General features: G+C 42.4%; 1 protein-coding gene across 1 annotated transcript in view; it reads right to left on the reverse strand.

The window, feature by feature from the left end:
• The window catches only part of LOC144499728 (rho GTPase-activating protein 20-like), an 89,026-nt gene that overhangs the window by 34,766 nt on the left and 32,130 nt on the right, over positions 1–22,130 (reverse strand). The window contains exons 3-8 of the mRNA XM_078222074.1: positions 16,829–16,999; positions 11,719–11,868; positions 10,949–10,990; positions 5,615–5,699; positions 2,076–2,153; positions 147–213 (exon numbers count right to left, since the gene is read on the reverse strand). Coding sequence (XP_078078200.1) covers positions 147–213; positions 2,076–2,153; positions 5,615–5,699; positions 10,949–10,990; positions 11,719–11,868; positions 16,829–16,999 — 593 coding nt within the window. The remainder of the gene's footprint in view (positions 1–146; positions 214–2,075; positions 2,154–5,614; positions 5,700–10,948; positions 10,991–11,718; positions 11,869–16,828; positions 17,000–22,130) is intronic.

The raw sequence follows: 22,130 nt of genomic DNA on the forward strand, positions 1-22,130 counted from the left end.
TCAAGGACAATTAGGGATGGGCAATAAATGCTGGCATAACCAATGGGTACTGTGAATAAAAAAAATGACTAAAACAATGCATTAAGTGTTCAGTTGTGCTAAAGATCAAGAATAAATTACAATCACTTAAATATTCTAAAGCTTACCAATAAGTGGATAGGGGGCATCTTCCTTACCAGAGATGACCCAAAGTTGATAATCTTTCGGATTACCCTATAAAACACAAAGTAAAAGACATCATGTGATTACTCTGGGAAAGGTTTTGATGAGGAGGGTCAGTAGAAGATGAAACAAATGGAATATTAATATTTCCACCCATCACCAGGAGTTTACAACAACATTTTCTAAAAACAGCAATTGATTGGAACAAGTTGACAGAGCATTTTGGGGTAATTTCGACTTTGGGCAATTCTATTGGATCCATCACCCGAGAAGCATCTCTCCTGATTTTTATTTCCATTGAAGTCAATGGGAATGAAAATAGTGGGAGATATTTAAAGGAAACATCCAATGTTGTCTGCTTTACACTATTGTCCCAAATTAAAATTAGGCCCCTGTCCTGTATTAGCGAAGTTTCAGAACTCAGTGGAAGCATGGACACTCGTTCCAGTAGTTCTGTAATAGTTAGTTAATTGGGTTGTCAAGTTGAAAAATATTTAATTTAGTAAACCTAGTCTAAACATGGATACGAGTTATACCATGGAGTCTCTGAGGTGGTGTTATTCCATTTGGAGTAATAGGTAATCATTGTGCCTTTATCAAGTTAAAATGAACAGTTGACGAAAAGTATAACAAGTGTGGGTAATTTTTAAAAAATTCATTTATGGGATGTGGGCATCACTGACTAGGGCAGTATTTATTGCCCACTCCTAATTGCCCTCGAGAAGGTGATGGTGAGCTGACTTCTTGAACCACTGCAATCCGAGGTGCAAGTACACCCATAGTGCTGTTAGTGAGAGAATTCCAGAATTTGACCCAGCAACAGTGAAGGAATGATGATATATTTCCAAGTCAGGATGGTGCGTGACTTGGAGGGAAACTTGTAGGTGGTGGCATTCCTATGTATCTGCTGCCCTTGTCATTTTAGGTGGTGGAGGTTGCAGGTTTGGAACATACTGTCAAAGGAATCTTGCTGAGTTGCAGTAGTGCATCTTGTAGATGATCCACACTACTGCCACTGTGCACCAGTAGTGGAGGAAATTAATGTTGAAGATGGTAGATGGGGTGTCAATCAAGAGGGCCACTTTGTCTTGGATGGTGTCAAGCTTCTTGAGTGTTGTTGCAGCTGCATTCATCCAGGCAAATGGAAAGTATTCCAGCACACTTCTGATTTGAGTCTTGCGTACAGACTTTGGGGAGTCAGGAGGTGAGTTACTCTCCATTGTATCCCCAGCCTCTGACCTGCTCTTGTAACCACAGTATTTAAATGGCTGATTCAGCTCCAGTTTGGGTCAATGGTAGCCCCTCGCTAGGGTATTGATGGTGGATGATTCAGTGATGGTAATGACATTGAATGTCAAGGGAAGATGATTAGGTTCTCTTTTATTGGAGATGGTCATTGCCTGGCACTTGTGTGGCGTGAATGTTTAAGATGATACCCTGTGTTTAAAAGCTTTAATAAAGGGGATTTTCATGGTAACTTCATTGCAATGTTAATGTAAGCCTACTTGTGACGCTAATAAATAAACTTTAAAACTTTAATACTATATCCAGCTCCGGGTCTAGGATAACATTTCTCTATAAATTTATAACACAAGAAATGTTTATTTGTGTAAAACTATTTGACCATCTGAAGTCCCATAAAATAAAATTAGGATATATTTTGATTTACTATTCTTGGTTAATGAAGGTTTTGAAATTTAGGGACATCAGTTATATAATGGTCATATTTAGTCATGTGATTAATCTAAAATAATTGAATCCTGATGTGGTTTTGGAGAACTAACAGATTTGAAAGGTTCCAAAGGGCAAGGTAACTATAAATAGCTTGAGGAATTAATTAGACTATAAAGTTAAAAAAATATTAAATTTAGCAAAAGTAATCTAAAAATAGATGCAACTAGTTATTGACTTACTGTGATGCCAAACTGCTGAAGTGTCATGGCAACAACATCATTCGCTGTGTCTGTGTTGTTCACGGTCAAAACCTTTGACTGAAAGAAATAGGTGAAGAGAACTTATTAAAAATGCAATTTAAATCTATATTGAGGCCTCCATAAAAGGGCAGTGAACACTTTCCTCTCACCAAGCTATTTTTGTACATATCCCAGATTGTGTTTTATGTCCCCAGTCAGACTAACGAGGGCATTTGGTTCTGAAAATGAACTTGGCAAAGCTCTGACAGAATGGCCTCTGTGACTTTGCCGTTATAGTCTGTGTCTCACATCAGAAATATTTTTTTACTGACTTGTCTTTTTTTTGTGTGAGGGGATGAATTTTACTCCTCAAGTAGATTCGGCCAACAGAATGCACCAGCCAGTGGTCCTGATGTGTGGCGGGGTCTATGTTGAGGACACATCAGTCCACAAGCAGACCAGTGACCAGAGAGGGAACGCTCTAGACCAAGTCAACCAAAGGCAGGGTGGGAGCAGGGAAAGAAAAAGGGAGAGGAGCTCTGATCTCTGGAAGTGGGAGCAACCGGAGCAGCAGCAACCCAGGCCAATTCTGCACCTCCACAAAGAGAGAAAGGATATCATCTTAGGAGACATTCTTAGGCTGGGCTGGGTCGAAACGACACAATCTCAACACGACCCCCGATAAAAATGGGCATATTTATAGTTTTCAATTATTAAATAAGCCTATACCTGGCAGGCAGATATTTTACATGATGTGTAGATCTGTATTTTAAGCCATGCACACAGTGCCCTGGAGAGCGGCTCAGACAGTAAGATTAATTATTCCCTGGAATAGTTAAAATTCTGATTCTGTGAACTCCCTATCGAGATTACTGCAGGCTCTGAACTGGTAGATGAGACTCCAGTTCTAACTGGTGGGCTTTGATCTCTTTTGTGGCAACCTTCAAGCAACATCTGTGATGCTCAAGTACATATGAAAGTAATGGCCTTCTTTTATTCTTCATTTGTTACATTGTGTAAATGGATGCTGTTGAAAATTAAGTAAGCAGGACAGAGAAACATCACATTCAAACTAGACTTTCTTTGCTTCCCTATGAAGCACATCTCCAGTTCCATGGGCTGCAAGTAAAAAGCTTACCAAAAATTTAAAAAATCATCAAAGTCCAGTAAATCTCATGATTTTTCCCTTGGGATTGATTTTTCCTCATCTTCCCAAACCAGTGCATGCTTTAAAAATATTAGCTAGCATTGAAACATTTGCCAAAATACATCAAAGAATATTTCACTAATATGATGCACTTATATGGAAGCTTGAGGTTTAACAGGATAGCGCACATTGCACAAATCAGTCAGGCTCACTCAGTATCCATAATTATCAAAATAAAGGACAATAATTTGACAATATGATATTTTCCTCTGTATATCTTAAAGCCGTAGCGCACTTTGGGGGGGAAGTTTCCCATTCTGTCCACCATGGGAATCGTAGCGGGTAGGGGGCGGACCATAGAATGGTCCATTGACCTTGGGTGGCATTTTCCAGTTTTGGGGCAAGCAAGGCTGGAAAATCCCACCCTTTAACTCTCGGACGTTACACTGATTTTGACATCATTTCAATTCATTTGACAAGATCAAAACGGAGATATTAATTTAAAAATACCATTTAAATCAGTTGCTCCCATCTCGTTCCTCTTTAAAACAACCAATTTTGCTTACATACGATTCTAAAATAAATTGGTCAATTGTGAAATGCTGGATGCCAGTTCAGGTCTTGGTTCACATCAGTTGGTCCCAAAAGCTGATAGATGCAGAGCAGTTCATTTTGCTTTTGGCAAGCACAACTCTTCACAAACCCTCTCCTCAGTTAAAGTGACATTTTTAAAAAGGATGACATGCAAGATATTAACTTCAGAAGTTAAATCAGAGGACAGACTGGCAAACTCATTAGTTAACAAATGAACTGCAAAATTTTCATCTGGTGTATCTGGGCAAGGTTGTCAGGACTTAGTGCTCAAGTGAGAATCTGTCACTTTGGGGGTAATTTTGATCCCCGACTCTCAGTCTGCAGGAATGGCGGCACATACTCAAAATCCAGAGAGCGCGAATCATGCCAGCCAGTTTCTGAGTTCCGATCTTACCGGCCCCTCACCGGTGGAGTGGTGAGAAACATGCTGTGGGACCACATAAGCTCATTTTAATACATTAGCATGTCATTGGCTAGATGTAAATCTGTCGTGGGGGTCTCTCCGGGGAGAGGGACGTGGCCAGACAGTGGCCACCCTGCATTTGGTTGATGTGATTAGGCTGAACAGGCTGCAGGCAATGCCTGCAACAAATCGAATAGTAGACTTTTCAACAATTGAGAAACGAGTCAAAAAGAGATGCTTCTTCTGCTTTCTTTGATTTTAAACAGTTTGTCTAATTGTTTTGTCAATAACTCGAGCCTTCAAACCCATTAGTTTATGTTTGAAAAGAGTTTGAGTGAAGTTAAGGGGATCAAATGGTGCAATGGGGCAATTTTGAGACTGTTATCTGTCAGCATGCGCCCAAAATCTCATCAGAGTCAAGGTTCCCCAATACCTGTGTTTGGCAGGAGGGTCGTCCCGGTACTTAGTTGGGGAGGGAGGTGTCATCTCTCCAATGCCCCTGTTGTGGGGGTGGGGGGAGTTGACCCTGAAGCTTGTTGGCAGGAGTGTGGCGGGTGTTTATTCTTATCGCAAATTAGAACACCCTTTAAAGATGCCAGCTCTATCAGGCCCCGCCCTGCCAGAGTATTGGCGAAAACTACGCCCCCAAATTTTTTTTAAAACACCAAAATTTGGAAAGAGAACTCAGCTGGGCAGCTAGAAAGCTGCACGCCAGTTTTCTTACAACATCACAGCTTGGTATGGCTCCTGCTCTGACCAAGACTTCAAGAAACTAGGAAGGGTTGTGAACGTAGCCCAGTCCATCACACAAACCAACTTCCCCATCCACTGACTCTGTCTACACTTCTCACCGCTTTGGAAAAGCAGCCAGCATAATCAAGGACCCCATGCACCCCGGCACATTCTCTTCCACCCTTTTCCGTAAGGTGCAGAAATCTGCAAACATGTGCCAAACAACTCAAGAACAGCTTCTTCCCTGCTGCCACCAGACTTTCGAATGGTCCTGCCACTTATTAAGCTGATCTTTCTCGTCACCCTATCGGTAACTGCAACATTATAATCTGCACCCTCTCCTTTCCTTCTGCCCTGCGTACTCTATGAATGGTATATTTTGTCTCGCAAGAAACAATACTTTTCACTGTGTACCAATACATGTGATAATAATAAATCAATTCAATTATCTCAGCCAGTGCTCTGTGCACCAAGGGGAAAATTTCACCCAATGAGTGAAAGAATGAGAATTCTGAGCTGCACGGAGCTTAATTAGGTTTATTTCACCAACTCAAGATTAAATAACTTGTTTGATTCAGGAGGCATGGACAATATCTTGAAAAACTGGTGAAGCCAAGCACGTTAGACTGCAGATGGATTCTCTTGTTCTGTTACTCTACTTACATGTACACAGCTTCCAACATTTCTAGTAATGATCTTCAAAGGAATACTTTTAGGATTCTCTTTTTCTTTCTCTTCTTTAATACAGCTAAATGGGGGGAGGGAGAAACACAGGTAATGTTTCAGAATCCGACATGGAGATAATGCAGCAATCAGATTTACCATTCGAATGGTTTTGTACAGGTAATGGAGTTAAAACAGCAGCAATTATAAATAATTAAAGCTGATTTGAAAGTGAAGGAGTTTGTAATTGTGAGGCATTGAAGCAGTAGAACCCCATGATGTCGTTTTATTGTAGGAAGGTTTATTAAAACAATGAATTAAAAAATTCACCAAAATTATCTTAGAATATAAATTGCTCAACTTCTCCTTAGCTCCCATATCCAATTTCCTCTGCATGGGTCCAATATTCTCATGATAATTCAGCCTCCATAATGTTTCATTATTTTTAAAGTTTAAGTTTATTTATTAGTGTTACAAGTAGGCTTACGTTGACACTGCAATGATGTTACTGTGAAAATCCCCTAGTTGCTACACTTTGGCGCCTGTTCGGGTACACTGAGGGGCAATTTAGCATGGCCAATGCACCTAACCAATACATCCTTTGGACTGTGGGAGGAAACTGGAGCATCCGAAAGAAGCCCACGCAGACACGGGGAGAACGTGCAGACCTCACACAGACAGTAACTCAAGCAGGGATCGAACCCAGGTCTCTGGCGCTGTGAGGCAGCAGTATTAACCACTGTGCCACCATTTTCAAAGTGACAGGTCAGATTTTAATTGCCCCTACCTGATGGAAGCTGGACACTTATGGGGGTGGGGTCAGGGGCAATGGCTGAAATAACAGGAGTCACTTACTCTGACTGACCCTGCTTCCTTTCCTGCAATGTTCCACATTAATCTGGACACCTTCAGGAATTAAGTGGGATCTTGTTTTATAATTGCAGATCAAGCAATTGGATGATTGGTGCACCGTAGAGGTAGCCAATTACTGGATTGCCCCAAAAAGCCCTCGGATTCACTAATGTCCTTTAGGGAAAGAAATCTGCCATCCTTACCCAATCTGGCCTATGTGACTCTAGACCCCAGCAATATGATTGTTCTTAACTGTCCTCCAAACTGTACACCTGCAGGAAGTGCACCTAATTCCAGCTCCTTGAAGACCGTGTTAGGGATCTGGAGCTGGAACTGGATGAACTCAGGATCATTCAGGAGGCAGAGACAGTTATAGATAAAAGCTACAGGGAGGTAGTTACTCCTAGAAATGAAGATACTTGGGTGACTGTTAGAGGGGGTAAGAAGCAGTCAGTGCAGTGATCCCCTGTGGTCGTTCCTCTGTATAACAAGTATACCGTTTTGGATACTGTTGTGTGTGTGTGTGTGTGGGGAAGGAGAGACTTACCAGGGGTACGCCATGGGGTACAGGTCTCTGGCAGAGTCTGCCCCTGTTGCTCAGAAGGGAAGGGGGGAGAGGAGTAGAACATTAGTCATTGGGGACTCCATAGTTAGGTGGACAGATAGGAGATTCTGTGGGAACGGGAGACTCGCGGTTGGTGTGTTGCCTCCCAGGTGCCGTGATGTCTCGGATCGTGTTTTCGGGATCCTTAAGGGGGAGGGGGACCAGCCCCAAGTCGTGGTTCACATAGGCACCCAAGACATAGGGGGAAAAGGGATGGGGATGCAAGGCAGAAATTCAGGGAGTTAGGGTGGAAGCTTAGAGCTAGAACAAACAGAATTGTCATCTCTGGTTTGTTACCCGTGCCATGTGCTAGCAAGGAGAGGAATAGGGAGAGAGAGCAGTTGAACACGAGGCTTCAGGGATGGTGCAGGAGGGAGGGATTCAGATACCTGGATAATTGGGGGTCATTCTGGGGTAGGTGGGACCTCTACAAACGGGATGGTCTACACCTGAATCAGAGGGGTACCAATATCCTGGGAGGAGGGGGGGGGGGGGATTTGCTAATGCTCTTCGGGAGGGTTTAAACTAATTCAGCAGGGGGATGGGAACCCGAATTGTAGCCCCAGTGTACAGGAGGTAGAGAGCAGTGAGGTCATGAATAAGGTTTCAAGGTCGCAGGAGTGTACCAGCAGGCAGGAAGGCGGTTTGAAGTGTGTCTACTTCAATGCCAGGAGCATCCGGAATAAGGTGGGTGAACTTGCAGCATGGGTTGGTACTTGGGACTTCGATGTTGTGGCCATTTCGGAGACATGGATAGAGCAGGGACAGGAACGGTTGTTGCAGGTTCCGGAGTTTAGATGTTTCAGTAAGATCAGGGAAGGTGGTAAAAGAGGGGGAGGTGTGGCATTGTTAGTCAAGGACAGTATTACGGTGGCAGAAAGGACGTTTGATGAGGACTCATCTACTGAGGTAGTTTGGGCTGAGGTTAGAAACAGGAAAGGAGAGGTCACCCTGTTGGGAGTTTTCTATAGGCCTCCGAAAAGTTCCAGAGATGTAGAGGAAAGGATTGCAAAGATGATTCTGGATAGGAGCGAAAGTAACAGGGTTGTTATGGAGGACTTTAACTTTACAAATATTGACTGGAAAAGCTATAGTTCGAGTACTTTAGATGGGTCGGTTTTTGTCCAATGTGTGCAGGAGGGTTTCCTGACACAGTATGTAGATAGGCCAACAAGAACCGAGGCCACATTGGATTTGGTACTGGGTAATGAACCAGGCCAGGTGTTAGATTTGGAGCTAGGTGAACACTTTGGTGATAGTGACCACAATTCGGTTAAGTTTACTTTAGCAATGGAAAGGTATATACCGCAGGGCAAGAGTTATAGCTGGGGGAAAGGAAGTTATGATGCGATTAGGCGTGATTGAGGATGCATATGATGTGGAAGGAAACTGCAGGGGATGGGCACAATTGAAATGTAGAGCTTGTTCAAGGAACAGCTATTGCGTGTCCTTGATAAGTATGTACCTGTCAGACGGAGGAAGTGGTCGAGTGAGGTTTACTAAAGAAGTTGAATCTCTTGTGAAGAGGAAGAAGGAGACTTATGTAAAGATGAGACGTGAAGGCTCAGTTAGGGCGCTTGAGAGTTACAAGTTAGCCAGGAAGGACCTAAAGAGAGAGCTAAGAAGAGCCAGGAGAGGACATGAGAAGTCTTTGGCAGGTAGGATCAAGGAAAACCCTAAAGCTTTCTATAGGTACATCAGGAATAGAAGAATGACTAGGGTAAGATTAGGGCCAGTCAAGGACAGTAGTGGAAAGTTGTGCGTGGAGTCCGAAGAGATAGGAGAGGCGCTAAATGAATATTTTCGTTGGTATTCACTCAGGAAAAAGACAATGTTGTCGAGGAAAATACTGAGATACAGGCTATTAGACTAGACGGGATTGAGGTTCATAAGGAGGAGGTGTTAGCAATTCTGGAAAGTGTGAAAATAGATAAGTCCCCTGGGCCGGATGGGATTTATCCCAGGATTCTCTGGGAGGCTAGGGAGGAGATTGCAGAGCTTTTGGCTTTGATCTTTATGTCGTCATTGTCTACAGGAATAGTGCCAGAAGACTGGAGGATAGCAAATGTTGTCCCCTTGTTCAAGAAGGGGAGTAGAGACAACCCTGGTAATTATAGACCAGTGAGCCTTACTTCTGTTGTGGGCAAAGTTTTGGAAAGGATTATAAGAGATAGGATTTATAATCATCTGGAAAGGAATAATTTGATTAGGGATAGTCAGCACAGTTTTGTGAAGGGTAGGTCGTGCCTCACAAACCTTATTGAGTTCTTTGAGAAGGTGACCAAAGAGGTGGATAAGGGTTGATGTGGTGTATGTGGATTTCAATAAAGCATTTGATAAGGTTCCCCACAGTAAACTATTGCAGAAGATACGGAGGCATGGGATTGAGGGTGATTTAGCGGTTTGGATTGGAAATTGGCTAGCTGTAAGAAGGCAGAGGGTGGTGGTTGATGGGAAATGTTCATCCTGGAGTTCAGTTACTAGTGGTGTACCGCAAGGATCTGTTTTGGGGCCACTGCTGTTTGTCATTTTTATAAATGACCTGGATGAGGGCGTAGAAGGATGGGTTAGTAAATTTGCGGATGACATTAAAGTCAGTGGAGTTGTGGACAGTGCGGAAGGATGTTGCAGGTTACAGAGGGACATAGATAAGCTGCAAATGGAGTTTAATGCAGAAAAGTGAGAGGTGATTCACTTTGGAAGGAGTAACAGGGATACAGAGTACTGGGCTAATGGTAAGATACTTGGTAGTGTGGATGAGCAGAGAGATCTCGGTGTCCATGTGCATAGATTCCTGAACGTTGGCACCCAGGTTGATAGGGTTGTTAAGGCAGCGTATGGTGTGTTAGCTTTTATTGATAGAGGGATTGAGTTTCGGAGCCATGAAGTCATGTTGCAGCTGTACAAAACTCTGGTGCGGCCGCACTTGGAGTATTGCATACAGTTCTGGTCGCCACATTATAGGAAGGATGTGGAAGCATTGGAAAGGGTGCAGAAGAGATTTACCAGGATGTTGCCTGGTATGGTGGGAAGGTCTTATGAGGAAAAGCTGAGGGACTTGAGGCTGTTTTCGTTAGAGAGAAGAAGGTTAAAGGAGGTGACTTAATAGAGGCATATATGATGATCAGAGAATTAGATAGGGTGGACAGTGAGAGCCTTTTTCCTCGGATGGTGTTGGCTAGCACGAGGGGACATAGCTTTAAATTGAGGGGTGATAGGTATAGGACAGATGTCAGAGGTAGTTTCTTTACTCAGAGAGTAGTAAGGGCGTGGAATGCCCTGCCTGCAACAGTAGTGGACTTGCCAACATTAAGGGCATTTAAATGGTCATTGGATAAACATATGGATGATATTGGAATAGTGTAGGTTAGATGGGTTTTAGATCGGTTTCACAGGTCGGCGCAACATCGAGGGCCGAAGGGCCTGTACTGCGCTGTAATGTTCTATGAAATGATGTAACAAGTCATTTAGTAAAGATTCAGCATGACTTTCCCAAGGACAAATTAGGGACATTGATATATTCAAGGCTGAATTAGACGGACTATTGATCAACAAGGTGGCCAGAGCGTCAAGTGTTATGGGGGCAGACAGGAAAGTTATGATTTTATTAAATAGTGGAGCTGGCTCAAGGGGCCGAATGGCGTACTCCTAATTCACATGTTTGCTTGTATGTACATGTGCGTTGGCTCCCATGGCAACTCCTCGGTTGACCACAATCATACAGAGGGTAGATCCCAGGAGAAGCAGCTTGAAATGAATTCACTAGCTTTGCGGTAAACAGCTTGATCGAAAACCATTGTTTTTTGCAGTTTTATCTTTTTCGCTTTAAAGCCTTACAATAATGTCAGATTACTGAAATCACATAACATGTTTTGTACCTGTGGAGACAAGACAGCCATTTCTCTTTTTGTTCTGGTGAGCTGCAGCAAAGAAAAAAATCCATTACATTTCAAAAACAACACTGAACCTTGTTAGTGGAGAAAATGATCCACAAAGAACGAACACTGCTCATCTCAATGCCACATTAGTGTCTAAAAGACAGGATAATACTCTTGGAATACGATTTAGTTGAATTAAATATAGACTGAAAAGGGTTTTTATATATTTTTGCCTCCTTTAGAACTTGCATCAATTATTGGCAATTCTACAATCAGCTAAACACTTACAGCAGCATGATATAGAGCAATCTTTCAGGGATTTGTCTACATTGGTGCCTTCGTTCTGTCCAATGTGAGTAAACATGGCATAAATTTCAAGTTCTGCCTCATGTCATTGAGCAAATACAGGCCCTGGTTTCCTTTCCTTCTTTAAAATATGGCATCCTTAACTGACCTTTATTTGACCCCTTCAAAACCTGCTTAGCTTTCCATGTCTGATTATTAATTTGAAACTCATTGATTGATATGTTCATTAATTCCATACTTAGATTATACCAACAGTAGCTTTAATTAAAATACGATCTGGAGATGGCCTAGTTTGCATCGCACGTTCAGCACGATCACGAGTACGAAAGACTAGTTCTTGGTATCTTGGTACCTGTGGAACTATGACCCTAATAAATTTGAAGTTAAGCCAACCAAAGAATACCCATTGAGCCAATTGGCGTTTTTCTGATCCAATCAGCCTGGATCCTAAAGCTATTCCCTACCTGAAAGTAGCCACACAGTTAGTCGTGGGCCAACCCATCACAAAGGAAAGTTCTGGACTCGTGCTCCCTTCACACACTTCCTCCATGCAGGTCGCCATCCACACCTCGCAGAGTCTGACACGTTTTTTCAGCTTGAAATGCGACGCAGATCTGCAAAATGTAAGTAGTATGTGGCAGGAGTCATTTTAAAATCGCCCTATCCACCATTCATCCTTATAACATCCTTTGCTATGTGCGGCAGGCTATCAGCAATCTTTCTGCCATTTGCTGAGCACACTGGCTAATCGAGTTTTCTCAGCGTCACACTCAGTTTTGCTTCTCACTGAATTAAAATGGAAGTTTCTGGTGAGTGTGTGTCTGGATTTTGTCACGCCGCTGACAAGTCCTAATCATAATATTCTTTGTTTCAATAGCATATCTGAATTAAAGGTGGCTCTATTTTCCTTCGTATTTTATGTTGACCTTTCCTTGCAGATCAATGTTTAGAATTCCATGCCGGCTTAATGTTATTTTTTGTGGATTGAGTTTGACTGGGATAATAGACCTCCGGGGCCTGAGAGTGGGAGATGAGGAAGTGATTCCTGTTTGGCCAGCACTGGAACCAAGGGAGGCATGTTCTCATGGGAGGCCAATTCAGTGGCCGTTGCCAGTGCTGCCATTCCTTTTAAGGACAGTAGCCCAATCTCATGGTCGGCAGCTCAATAGTACCCTTGAAATGAGAGACAAGTGTGATCGGGGAATACCAGGGCCAGGCAGACAGGCCATGATAATTGGCCATGGGTGGAGGGGGGGGGGGGGGGGGGGGGGGGGGTTACTAGTGATGCTTTTGCTGCAGGGCAGCCATTGCCACCCTGCCACCTCCCCTCAGGGCATGGAATGCCCAAAGAGGGCCCATCCTAGAGCCCACTAGGTTTCACTATGTGGTTTCCCCACACCACAGTTGGCCCGATAATGTGGGCATCGTGCCCACAGAGGCAGGAAGTGCTCTCTAATTGGCCACTTGTGTGGCTCCATTGGCTGGCAATCGGCCAGCTTTCCCACATCTGACAAAATGGCACGGCGTCACAAAAATGTTGGGCACCCACTCCAGCCCCACAAGACAGACACACGCACATATGTATGAAGAAAACACAACTTTTGATGCTGTGAAACAGATATTTTCTAAATGTAAAAGTTAACAAAATTTCCTTATCAAAATGAAGCCAAGTATCATAAGCAGAACAACTTTTAAATGGTAAATGAAGAATTTAATCTGCTTTCAGGAGTTTAATAATGAGCACACAAGAAACGTTGCGATTTTCTTCCCCTCACAGTTAAAGTCATCGCGATTTACAGCATTGAAATAGGGCCTTCGGCCCAATGTGGCCATACCTCCTTTTTTTTTTAAAACCACTAAGCCAATCCCAATTGCCCTCGTTTGGCCCATATTCCTCTATACCCATGTAACTATCTAAATGCTTTTTAAAGACAAAATTGTACCTGCCTCTACTACTACATTCGGCAGTTCATTCCAGACACTCACCACCCTGTGTGTGAAAAAAATTATCCTCTGGATCCTTTTGTATCTCCGCCATCTCACCTTAAACCTATGCCCTCTAGTTTTAGACTCCCCTACCTTTGGGTTACATGGATATGTTCTATTCCAGGTCCATGTCAGGTTCCTGGTACCTGTATTGTCTATGCTTTTTCCATAGAAGCTTCTTTTTATCCTCTGTTACTTTGTGAAATCTCTAAAAAAAAATTGCAACTGAATTCTATGAAAGTTCATAGTTCACTCTGATTCCAAACTTGATCCTTATTTTGTGCTAAGCTAGCCGATTTTTGCAAGGACCATGTTGGAGTCAATGCCAGAGGAATCCAGATTCCCACGTCAGATCGGGATTCAATGACCCTGCTGAAAAGTAAAAGTCAATGTCAGGTGAGGATGGGACCAGTTCCCATGCTCCTGTGGTTGCAAGGCATGCTGGCACTGAGTGTTTGGCCACATGCAGAGAATGACCACTCAAGTAGAGCGCCAAAGAGTTGGTGGCACACATACGATAGTAGCCCAGCAAGGTTAACTAGCCAATAGCAACACTTCTAGCTCTCTGATGAAAGATCATTGGCCCGAAAATGTTAATCTTGTTTCTCTCTCTCTCCACAGATGCTAATATTTCCAGCATTTTTTCTGTTTATTTCAGATTTCCAGCAACCACAGTATTTTGCTTTCGTTTTATGGCTAATCAGCTTAGGAAAGGGATTGGGAAGTGGGGAAGAAAACAACACCATTGTGAGTGTGCACTTTATTTGGTCAGTTTACATTAGCAATTCATTTTCCTTTTATATTTCACAAGGAAGAATCAGTTGAATGAATCATTGCAACTTTGAAATATCAATAAGTTACTAATTGAACCTTGAAAACATTTTCCCATCAGCAAAGCTTCTAGTTGGTAGACTGTCTGGCATGATTTGCTGCAACATCGTCTCGATGTGTATGTAGGAGGTGCTGACACATAAGTCAATGGAACTGTTATGACAGCCACAAAGGACATAGGGGATTGCTGATAGATCTCCCCATGGGCTTCACGGAGTACACACTCCCTTGTTGAGCAAATGGAGGCCCGCCCAGTGGAAAGTGAGGAGCAGGAGATTATGAACCGGTTGCTTCAACCCAGACAGTTGTTGTAGGTCCTGGGATGCAGACATGCTGTGTGCACGCTTTTCCTTCTGGATTACAATAAATGGTTTCTGGTGACGCAAAACTGGCTTCAGCTGAATTACTACAGGAACATTTTGTGCACAGGCTGCAGTAACACGCATCCGAGGTTCAGTTTATTATTGGAGATTGAAACAAGAGGGGGTAGATTAATCCGAACGAGTCTTACTTTCAATCTCATTTGAAATGTTACATCCAATTTTATTGTGGTGTCAGTGTCAATCCCCCAGTTGGTTTATCTAGACTGACTATTGATTTTCCCAGTGTGAGAGATTCACAGAACATGGCCGGGAGACAGGATTATTCTCTGAAACCGTGAGGAGGAAGCAGTTTCAGAGTACAGGGAGTACTGGAAAACTGCTACTGCAGCAATTCCTGGTAATCAGTCTGGAAGCAACATAGCAGATATGAGAGCTGATTGACTCAAATCAGAAGGCCAGAAAGAGACTAAATGGCTCAATTTACATCCAGGAGGTCAAAATATCAGGAGACCAGAACAAGAGACTTGGAGAAAAATCAAGCTAAATTAAAAAGGTGCACTGTGTAAATCACAGGGAGAAGAGGGACAAAAGTCATTGAGGAGAAACATTAGAGGCCTGAAGTACAAAGATAAATCATGGCGAGCTTTAAAAAGGTATGAATAACTCACACTAAATCAGTTCAGAGGCTGGAGTCATTCAGGGTGGGAAATTATTTTTCCCGATGAGTTGAAGAGGAGGATCCTTACAAATATTATTTCAATGTTTGCTTTGTGACGAAAAGTGAGAATTTCTCGGGTTTAAATTACAAGAGCTTGATGCTTAAAACTTCACTCCTACCAAGATTTGGAGTTAAGCTTTACCACTCATTTCATGCAGGATATTGGCAATGGTGGAGGACAAAGATTTCTATCAGTTTTGAACCCAGACCACAAGAGCTGGAAAAGCAACATTCCAACTCAAGTGTTCCATCCAATCCAATGACCTCCAGATAATACCAAAACAAATCTCAAAACTACTCACCATTCAGCACATGTTTGCCTTGTATTAGCTAGTGCTGGGAAAGCACGTCATGGTGAACACAGTTCCATGAGGAGCAGCCCCCTGGTACATCACCCAAGTTTTTACTTTAAGTGCACAAACCCAGATGATGAGACTATTCATCCATCATCACAGACTTGCGCTCACCCAAAGTGAACACATTTGCATTTTCCAGTAGGGTTCAAACGAGAGCAATCCGGAGCAGTGTGGGAGAAGAGAACTAAGCTCAGCAAGGGGTCGGCCAGGGGGCCAGGAAAATCAGCACATCAGCAACAGCACCCTCACTCTGCATATACGTGAAATAGACAGTGCAGACAAAAGGTGGATGTTTTACTATAACAGGACACAATTGAATGTCCTTGCTAACACCAATGAAACTGTAATTAAGACATGATTGAGTGACCATTATTTGAACAGACATTTCATCCGTCTACCACTAAAGATTATGACAATACCGATGGGACACGATTAAACAGCTATTGACTCAGGCCAACCTCTTTGTATCATATGTAAATAATTTACCAGTGTGTGTGACTAGAAACAATTATCTTTACTAAAAGTTGTAAGAAATGCCCTATAAAAAAGGCTGACTGCACACAATTGAGCAGAGCAGACTGAAGAAGCCTTAGGAATTCTTCAGTTCTCTCCTTTTCAATAAGAAAGCAATAAAGGATTCATCACTCATGAATGCCGTGTCTGAATATCTTTTTAGCTCCGACAGCAGGAACCTTGGTTTATTGTTCTTCTCCTTAGTCTAAAGGTCAATTGTGATCTCCCCAACATAGAACATAGAAACCCTACAGTGCAGAAGGAGGCCATTCGACCCATCAAGTCTGCCCCGACCACAATCCCACCCAGGCCCTACCCCCACATATTTACCCGCTAATCCCTCTAACTACACATCTCAGGGACAATTTTTAACCTGGCCAATCAACCTAACCCGCACATCTTTGGACTGTGGGAGGAAACCGGAGCACCCGGAGGAAACCAACACAGACACAAGGAGAATGTGCAAACTCCACACAGACAGTGACCCAACTGTTGGCCCAGTTGAGATCAGTTACTTTGAAGCTGGTATGTTCCTCATTTGAATGGTTTCGTGTTATAAGAACTATTTTTCCTTTAGGAATTAGAAACCACTAGTACTTTATAAACCTCCTCTGCTCTCAGTCTTTGCAAGATGGTGCATAGACTCACGGTCTCACTAAAACCAAGTTCAAAAGAACTGTTGAAGTGGAGATCCACTCTTGTTCTGAAAAGAAAATCAAAATACTGCAGATGATGGAAATCCGAAATAAAAAATGCTGGAAAGCTCAGCAGGTTTGGCAACATCTGTTGAACAAGAAATAGAGTTAACATTTAACATCTGTATGACATTCTCCTGCTCTTTTCTTACTTGGATTTTGCAATGACTAAAACGTCATTGAACAGGAAGAGATGTCGGTCTTGGGTTTGGAGACCGGTCTTGAGCTGGGTGTGTCCTTCCATAAGAAATGTCCTGTACGGTGCGATCATTGACTGAACAAGAGGACAGAGCTCTGGACTGACAGGAGACAGGCAGGTTTCTCTGCAAAACAGAGCAAAATGAATATAAACTGATGGTCAAATCATTTCAATCAACTGAACCCATTTGTCACCTCATCAATTGATTAATTCTAAGCATAAGTGTTAAAATAACATTAAAATGTTGCTCAATTTAAGCACAGCAACAACATCAAGAGATTTAAGAGTAGCTGGTTTCTGTTTCTCCAGGTATAAAACTCGTCCAACTGCTTCTCATTTCAGTGACACCTCACCTTTAAGCAGCAGAACCATTGCAGCTTATACCCAGTTATACTGCAAGCCTTACTCAGTCCAGAGTAGATAGTGTGCAGTGTTCTGCTGCAAAACTGCAATCAGAGAGTGAACCTGGGAAACCACTTGAGACACAACCTCATAACAGGCTTCATATCTAACCTTTCATCACTGGCACACTGATTCCTTATGCACCAGCCACTGGATGTACTGTACTGACCCTTAGACCTCTCTCAACCACATTTCACTTCACACTGACCTCTACTGCCAAGAAGAACATAAGCATCAATGTTATGGGAACACAGTCATCCACAAGTTCCTTTCTAGCTCAAGAACCACCTTAATTAAAGATGTAGACAACCTTTCCTTCATCATTGTTGGATTATCATGGAATTTCATAGCTAACACCATTGTGGGATCCCCAGTCCAATAATTTCAGCATTACAAGAAATCATAGAATCCCAGCAGTGGAAAAGAGACCATTCAGCCCATAGAGTCCATACCGACTCTCTGACCCAGTAATTTTTACCCAGTCCCTCTTCTCTGCCCTATTCATGTAGCCCCACACATTTATCATGGCTAAAGCATCTAATAGCATTCAGCAGCACTACCATTTAGAAGGACAAGAGCAGCAGATTCCTGGGAACATCATCCCGTGGAGGTTCCCTTCCAAGTCACTCACCACCCAGACTTGGAAATGTATCACTGTTCCTTCACTGTCACTCGGTCAAAAGCCTGGAACTTCCTCCCTAAAAGCACTGTGGGTGTACCTACACCTCAGGGACTGCAGTGGTTCAAGATGACAGTTCACACCACCGCTCAAGGACAACTAGAGCAATAAATGCTGACTTAGCCAGCAACTCCCACATCCCGTAAATGAATTTAAACAAACATGATCCATGGGACTGGAGTTACATTTTAGCCAGAATAGGCAAGAACATTTGTGAACCAGATAGGTGAAAATGGGCATTTAAGAACACAACTGTCCCTTTAACTGACAATTTTTAAATTAAGGATTTTTAAAAAATCTCCAACTGCCAAGATGGACTTTGTATTTGAATGCATCCTGTCCATTCAGGATCACAAGTCTAGTAACACAACCATTTACGTCACCATAGCATATTTGGAAAATAAAAGAGAAGTGTGGCAACAAAATAGTCACCAACGATCGCACAATCCAATTGGAGGGAAGCCCGAAATGGCTTCCTTTCCACCTCTCACTCAATCACTTTTATTCCCTCCCACTTAATCGCTCATTGCATCCGCTATCCCATTACATCCCCTTTTTGCCATCCCATCATTACATACATTTCTTCCATATTGAACTCGCCATTCAAACACTATCTTCACCTTCAATATTATGCAACTCATCCTTACCTCCCCTCAATAGGTCAAAGACCTCCCTTTTACCCTAAAAACTTATTCCCTTTTACAATACACTTGTTTCATTCACAAAAATAACTTAAATTGGAATGAGGAAAGAATCTGTCAGGTAGCCTATCTGGTTTACTGTCTCAGGTTTAAGAGATTGTCAATTACTTTTCAAATTGTCAACAAAACAAAAGTAGAGATTTAATAAGCTCCAAAATTCAACTGGTGTTCTATTTTGGAAACTACTTTAACATGAATGTGCAGTGTAGCTTATTTCACTCTCTGAAGATGATGGAACAAAAGGGTACAAGAGTTGTTAATTTTATCTCAACGTACACAACCTCCTTATGAAGTTTGTTATTTCACTATTCAAAACCATTTAGGAAAACTCTAAGAGAAATGCTAACAGCAAAATGAAAATGTTTCCATTAGTATCGCTGACGGAGAGGTACCAATTCCGCCTGCAAGGGAGTAAACGATTGTGCATGCTCAGACTAATTAACACAAATACACTTGGCAGAATCACAGCTCAAAGCAAAACTATCAAATCAAGAAGCAGGTTTTTGGAACAGGCAAAGACCTTCTAGTAAAAACTTTAACGAAGGCATCAGAAAACTCAAGAAGCAATTCAGTGACGTCTTTAATCAGCTTATTTTGAAATATGTATTTTTAAAAAAATATTTAAATGTTTGTATCAAATGTTAAAATTGCAGTTACTGAAAAAAATATGGCGGCTGAAATAAAATTCAGTGAATGTCTTGAACAATGTGTGTGAATTTGGTTACTAAAATGTTTGATTTCAGTATAATTTACAGTCAGTATAAAGCAGCAGTTGGTGTGTGCTACACAACACATTAACTTCAACATTGAAAAGCCCTATCGTGGCAGTCACAAATATTTGTAACCAGTTTACAATGTGTGCACCAAGAATTGATTTTTATATACATGGGGCAGGTTTTAACCGAACCCACCTAATTTTGCCCCCCGTCAAAGAAAGTAAAAAAATTGAGCAAGGTGCAAAACAGGCAGCTGATCTGAACCCATTAGCGTGTTTAATGAAGGTTTCCTCCAGAAATGGCCGAGCAGTTTGAGAGAGTAGTTTGCAAAGCTCTTGAGATCTTGGGCTTCATAAATTAGATAGCATCTTCCAAATACATGACCACTACCATCTAGAAGGACAAGTGGAGCAGATGTGTGGGAACACCCATCACCAACAACTTACACCACATGGACTGCAACGGTTCAAGAAGGCAACTCACCGCCACCTTCTCAAGGGCAATTAGGGATGGGTAATAAACATTGGCCTAGCCAGTGAAACCCACACCCTTTTATATAGAGGGATTAAATACAAAAGCTCTGATTGGCCACAACTAGAGCATTGCAGGCAGTTCTGGTCATCACACTTTAAGGAGGAAGTGATAACTCTTCAAGAGATGAACCAGAATGATTCCAGAAGCGGAGGAATTTAGATACAAGATTAAGTTGGAGAAGCTGGGATTGTTCTCAGTGGATCAAGGGAGATTGAAAGGTGATCTGCTGGAGGTGAACCAGGTTATGTCAGTTCAAATAAGGTAAGAAAACAAAGTGGTTCCCATTAGCTAATGGAGCAGCAGGCCCCCGGCCCAAGCAGCAGGCACAGATTTGAAGGTTTTGGGTAGGAGATACAAAGGGGCTGTAAAGAACAACTTTTTTTTTTTAACCCAGTGAGTGGTAATAACCAGGAACACACTGTCTACAAGGACAGTGGAAGTGACAAAGATTTCAAAAGGAACATTGCATGGGCATTTGGGAGTAAATAAACTTGCAGGCTACAGGGATAGAACAGGGGAATGGTACAGACTGAATTGCTCCATAGAGAACCGGCTGAGTTCAATAAGTCAAATGTCTTCCCTCTGCCTCTCAATGGCTCTGGATATAAAAATATCATTTGCTAATGTATGCTCCACTCTTCGCAAGGTTTCCAATTAGTTGAACAGCTGACATTAAAGGAATCAAGTGTCTGTGGACGTTTTCGGCTGTCTGCTGATGCATTCTCATTTCTAAAGATAATTTCTTCAGCCCCTGTGGGTTTGAGAGCATCAGTAGCTGATGGATTTGCCAGATCCAGTGTTTAAAAATAATCACTCCTTTAAATAACCTTATGCAACAAGTCCAATATTGATGGTCTTCATCCAGCCAGGAGATTCTTCTTACTTGATGATTCCATTTTATCTGAGGACAGCCAACAATAACCAGAGTCGCTGGCAAGGGTTTTCACTTGCACAGAAATCAAAACAGTAAAATGGGGGAATGGGATTCCTGACAACCAAGTGGGAGATCAGCTGGCCATGCAGAATTATCTGGGGTTAGGCTAATTTTAATATTGCAGACAAACTCTTGGTGCAGCACTGACTCCACGTGGGAGTTGCCAGGACTTAAAGGGGCCACAGCAACAAAAATTGTATTGACAGAGCAACTTCCAATTATTTATCTCAGGAATATCTTGGGGTCTATGGATGGCTGACCGACTCCTGGTTCAGTGAGGAGGAATAGTCAGGGTTTTCCACAAAGTGAGGCAGCAGAAGACTACACTGGTTTGGTCATTGTTACGATCCCAGCTGACGTTACTACAAGAAAAACCTGATCCCACATTGGAACCCGGCTTGATAGGTCCTGACTTCAATATGCAGGATAGCTACCAAACAGGAATCAGAAATTGCTGATGAACTTTTAGCAACATTTATAAAATGAGAAAAGATGAACTATAATCCCCAACTCCTTCACTCAATCTTACAGTTTTGTAAGGACAACTCAAATTACAAAATCTATCTTCACAGTCCATGTAAAATCAATAGGTGAACTGTGGTCAGACACACCACACTCTGAAACCAAGTGGCAGATGCAACCCAATACAACTTCTACAGATTTCTCATCAACTGCCCCCAGACACTTGTCACATTGGGAGCCAACCGGTCTCACTTGACCTTTTGCACGAGGGTTTCCAAACTCTGCTCTCAAGAACACACCTTGGAATCTTCTCTCATGACACTTTCTCTTGGATGTATTCACTAAGAATCCACCTCCAGGGTTTTAACCTCTCCTTCTAATGTTCCTCTTCCATGAAGTGGCACATGCATTCAAACTTCGCCTTCCACACAATCTCTCAGATACTTACCCTGCCAATAGAATGCCACTGCTTCACAGGTTGGTAGTAAAGAGTCACCAACCTTTAGGTCTCCTTGGATCTCTGGCTTCTCACAAACCCATATTGTTTTACATCTACTTCCTGCAGCTTTGTATTTTTGGAGTCTTCCTCTGCTCCTCACTTAACTTCATTGAACAGGATCTGTTCCAAATTCCTGTTCTTATTCCAGACTAGAAGGTTTTCTTGGAACTTCCTTCTGTCTTCTCTGGTGTTGGTGGGACCCTTCTGTTCTTTAGTTTGGGACGTGCTCTCTGGAGTGAGTATCTCTTCATGTCCCATTGGAGAGAGACTTATGTGCCCTTCACTGAACCTCAAACTTATTTTTATACCATGTTTGCTTTAGAGTCAT

This window comes from Mustelus asterias, chromosome 10 (assembly GCF_964213995.1).
Source record: "Mustelus asterias chromosome 10, sMusAst1.hap1.1, whole genome shotgun sequence".
Classification (NCBI taxonomy): domain Eukaryota; kingdom Metazoa; phylum Chordata; class Chondrichthyes; order Carcharhiniformes; family Triakidae; genus Mustelus; species Mustelus asterias.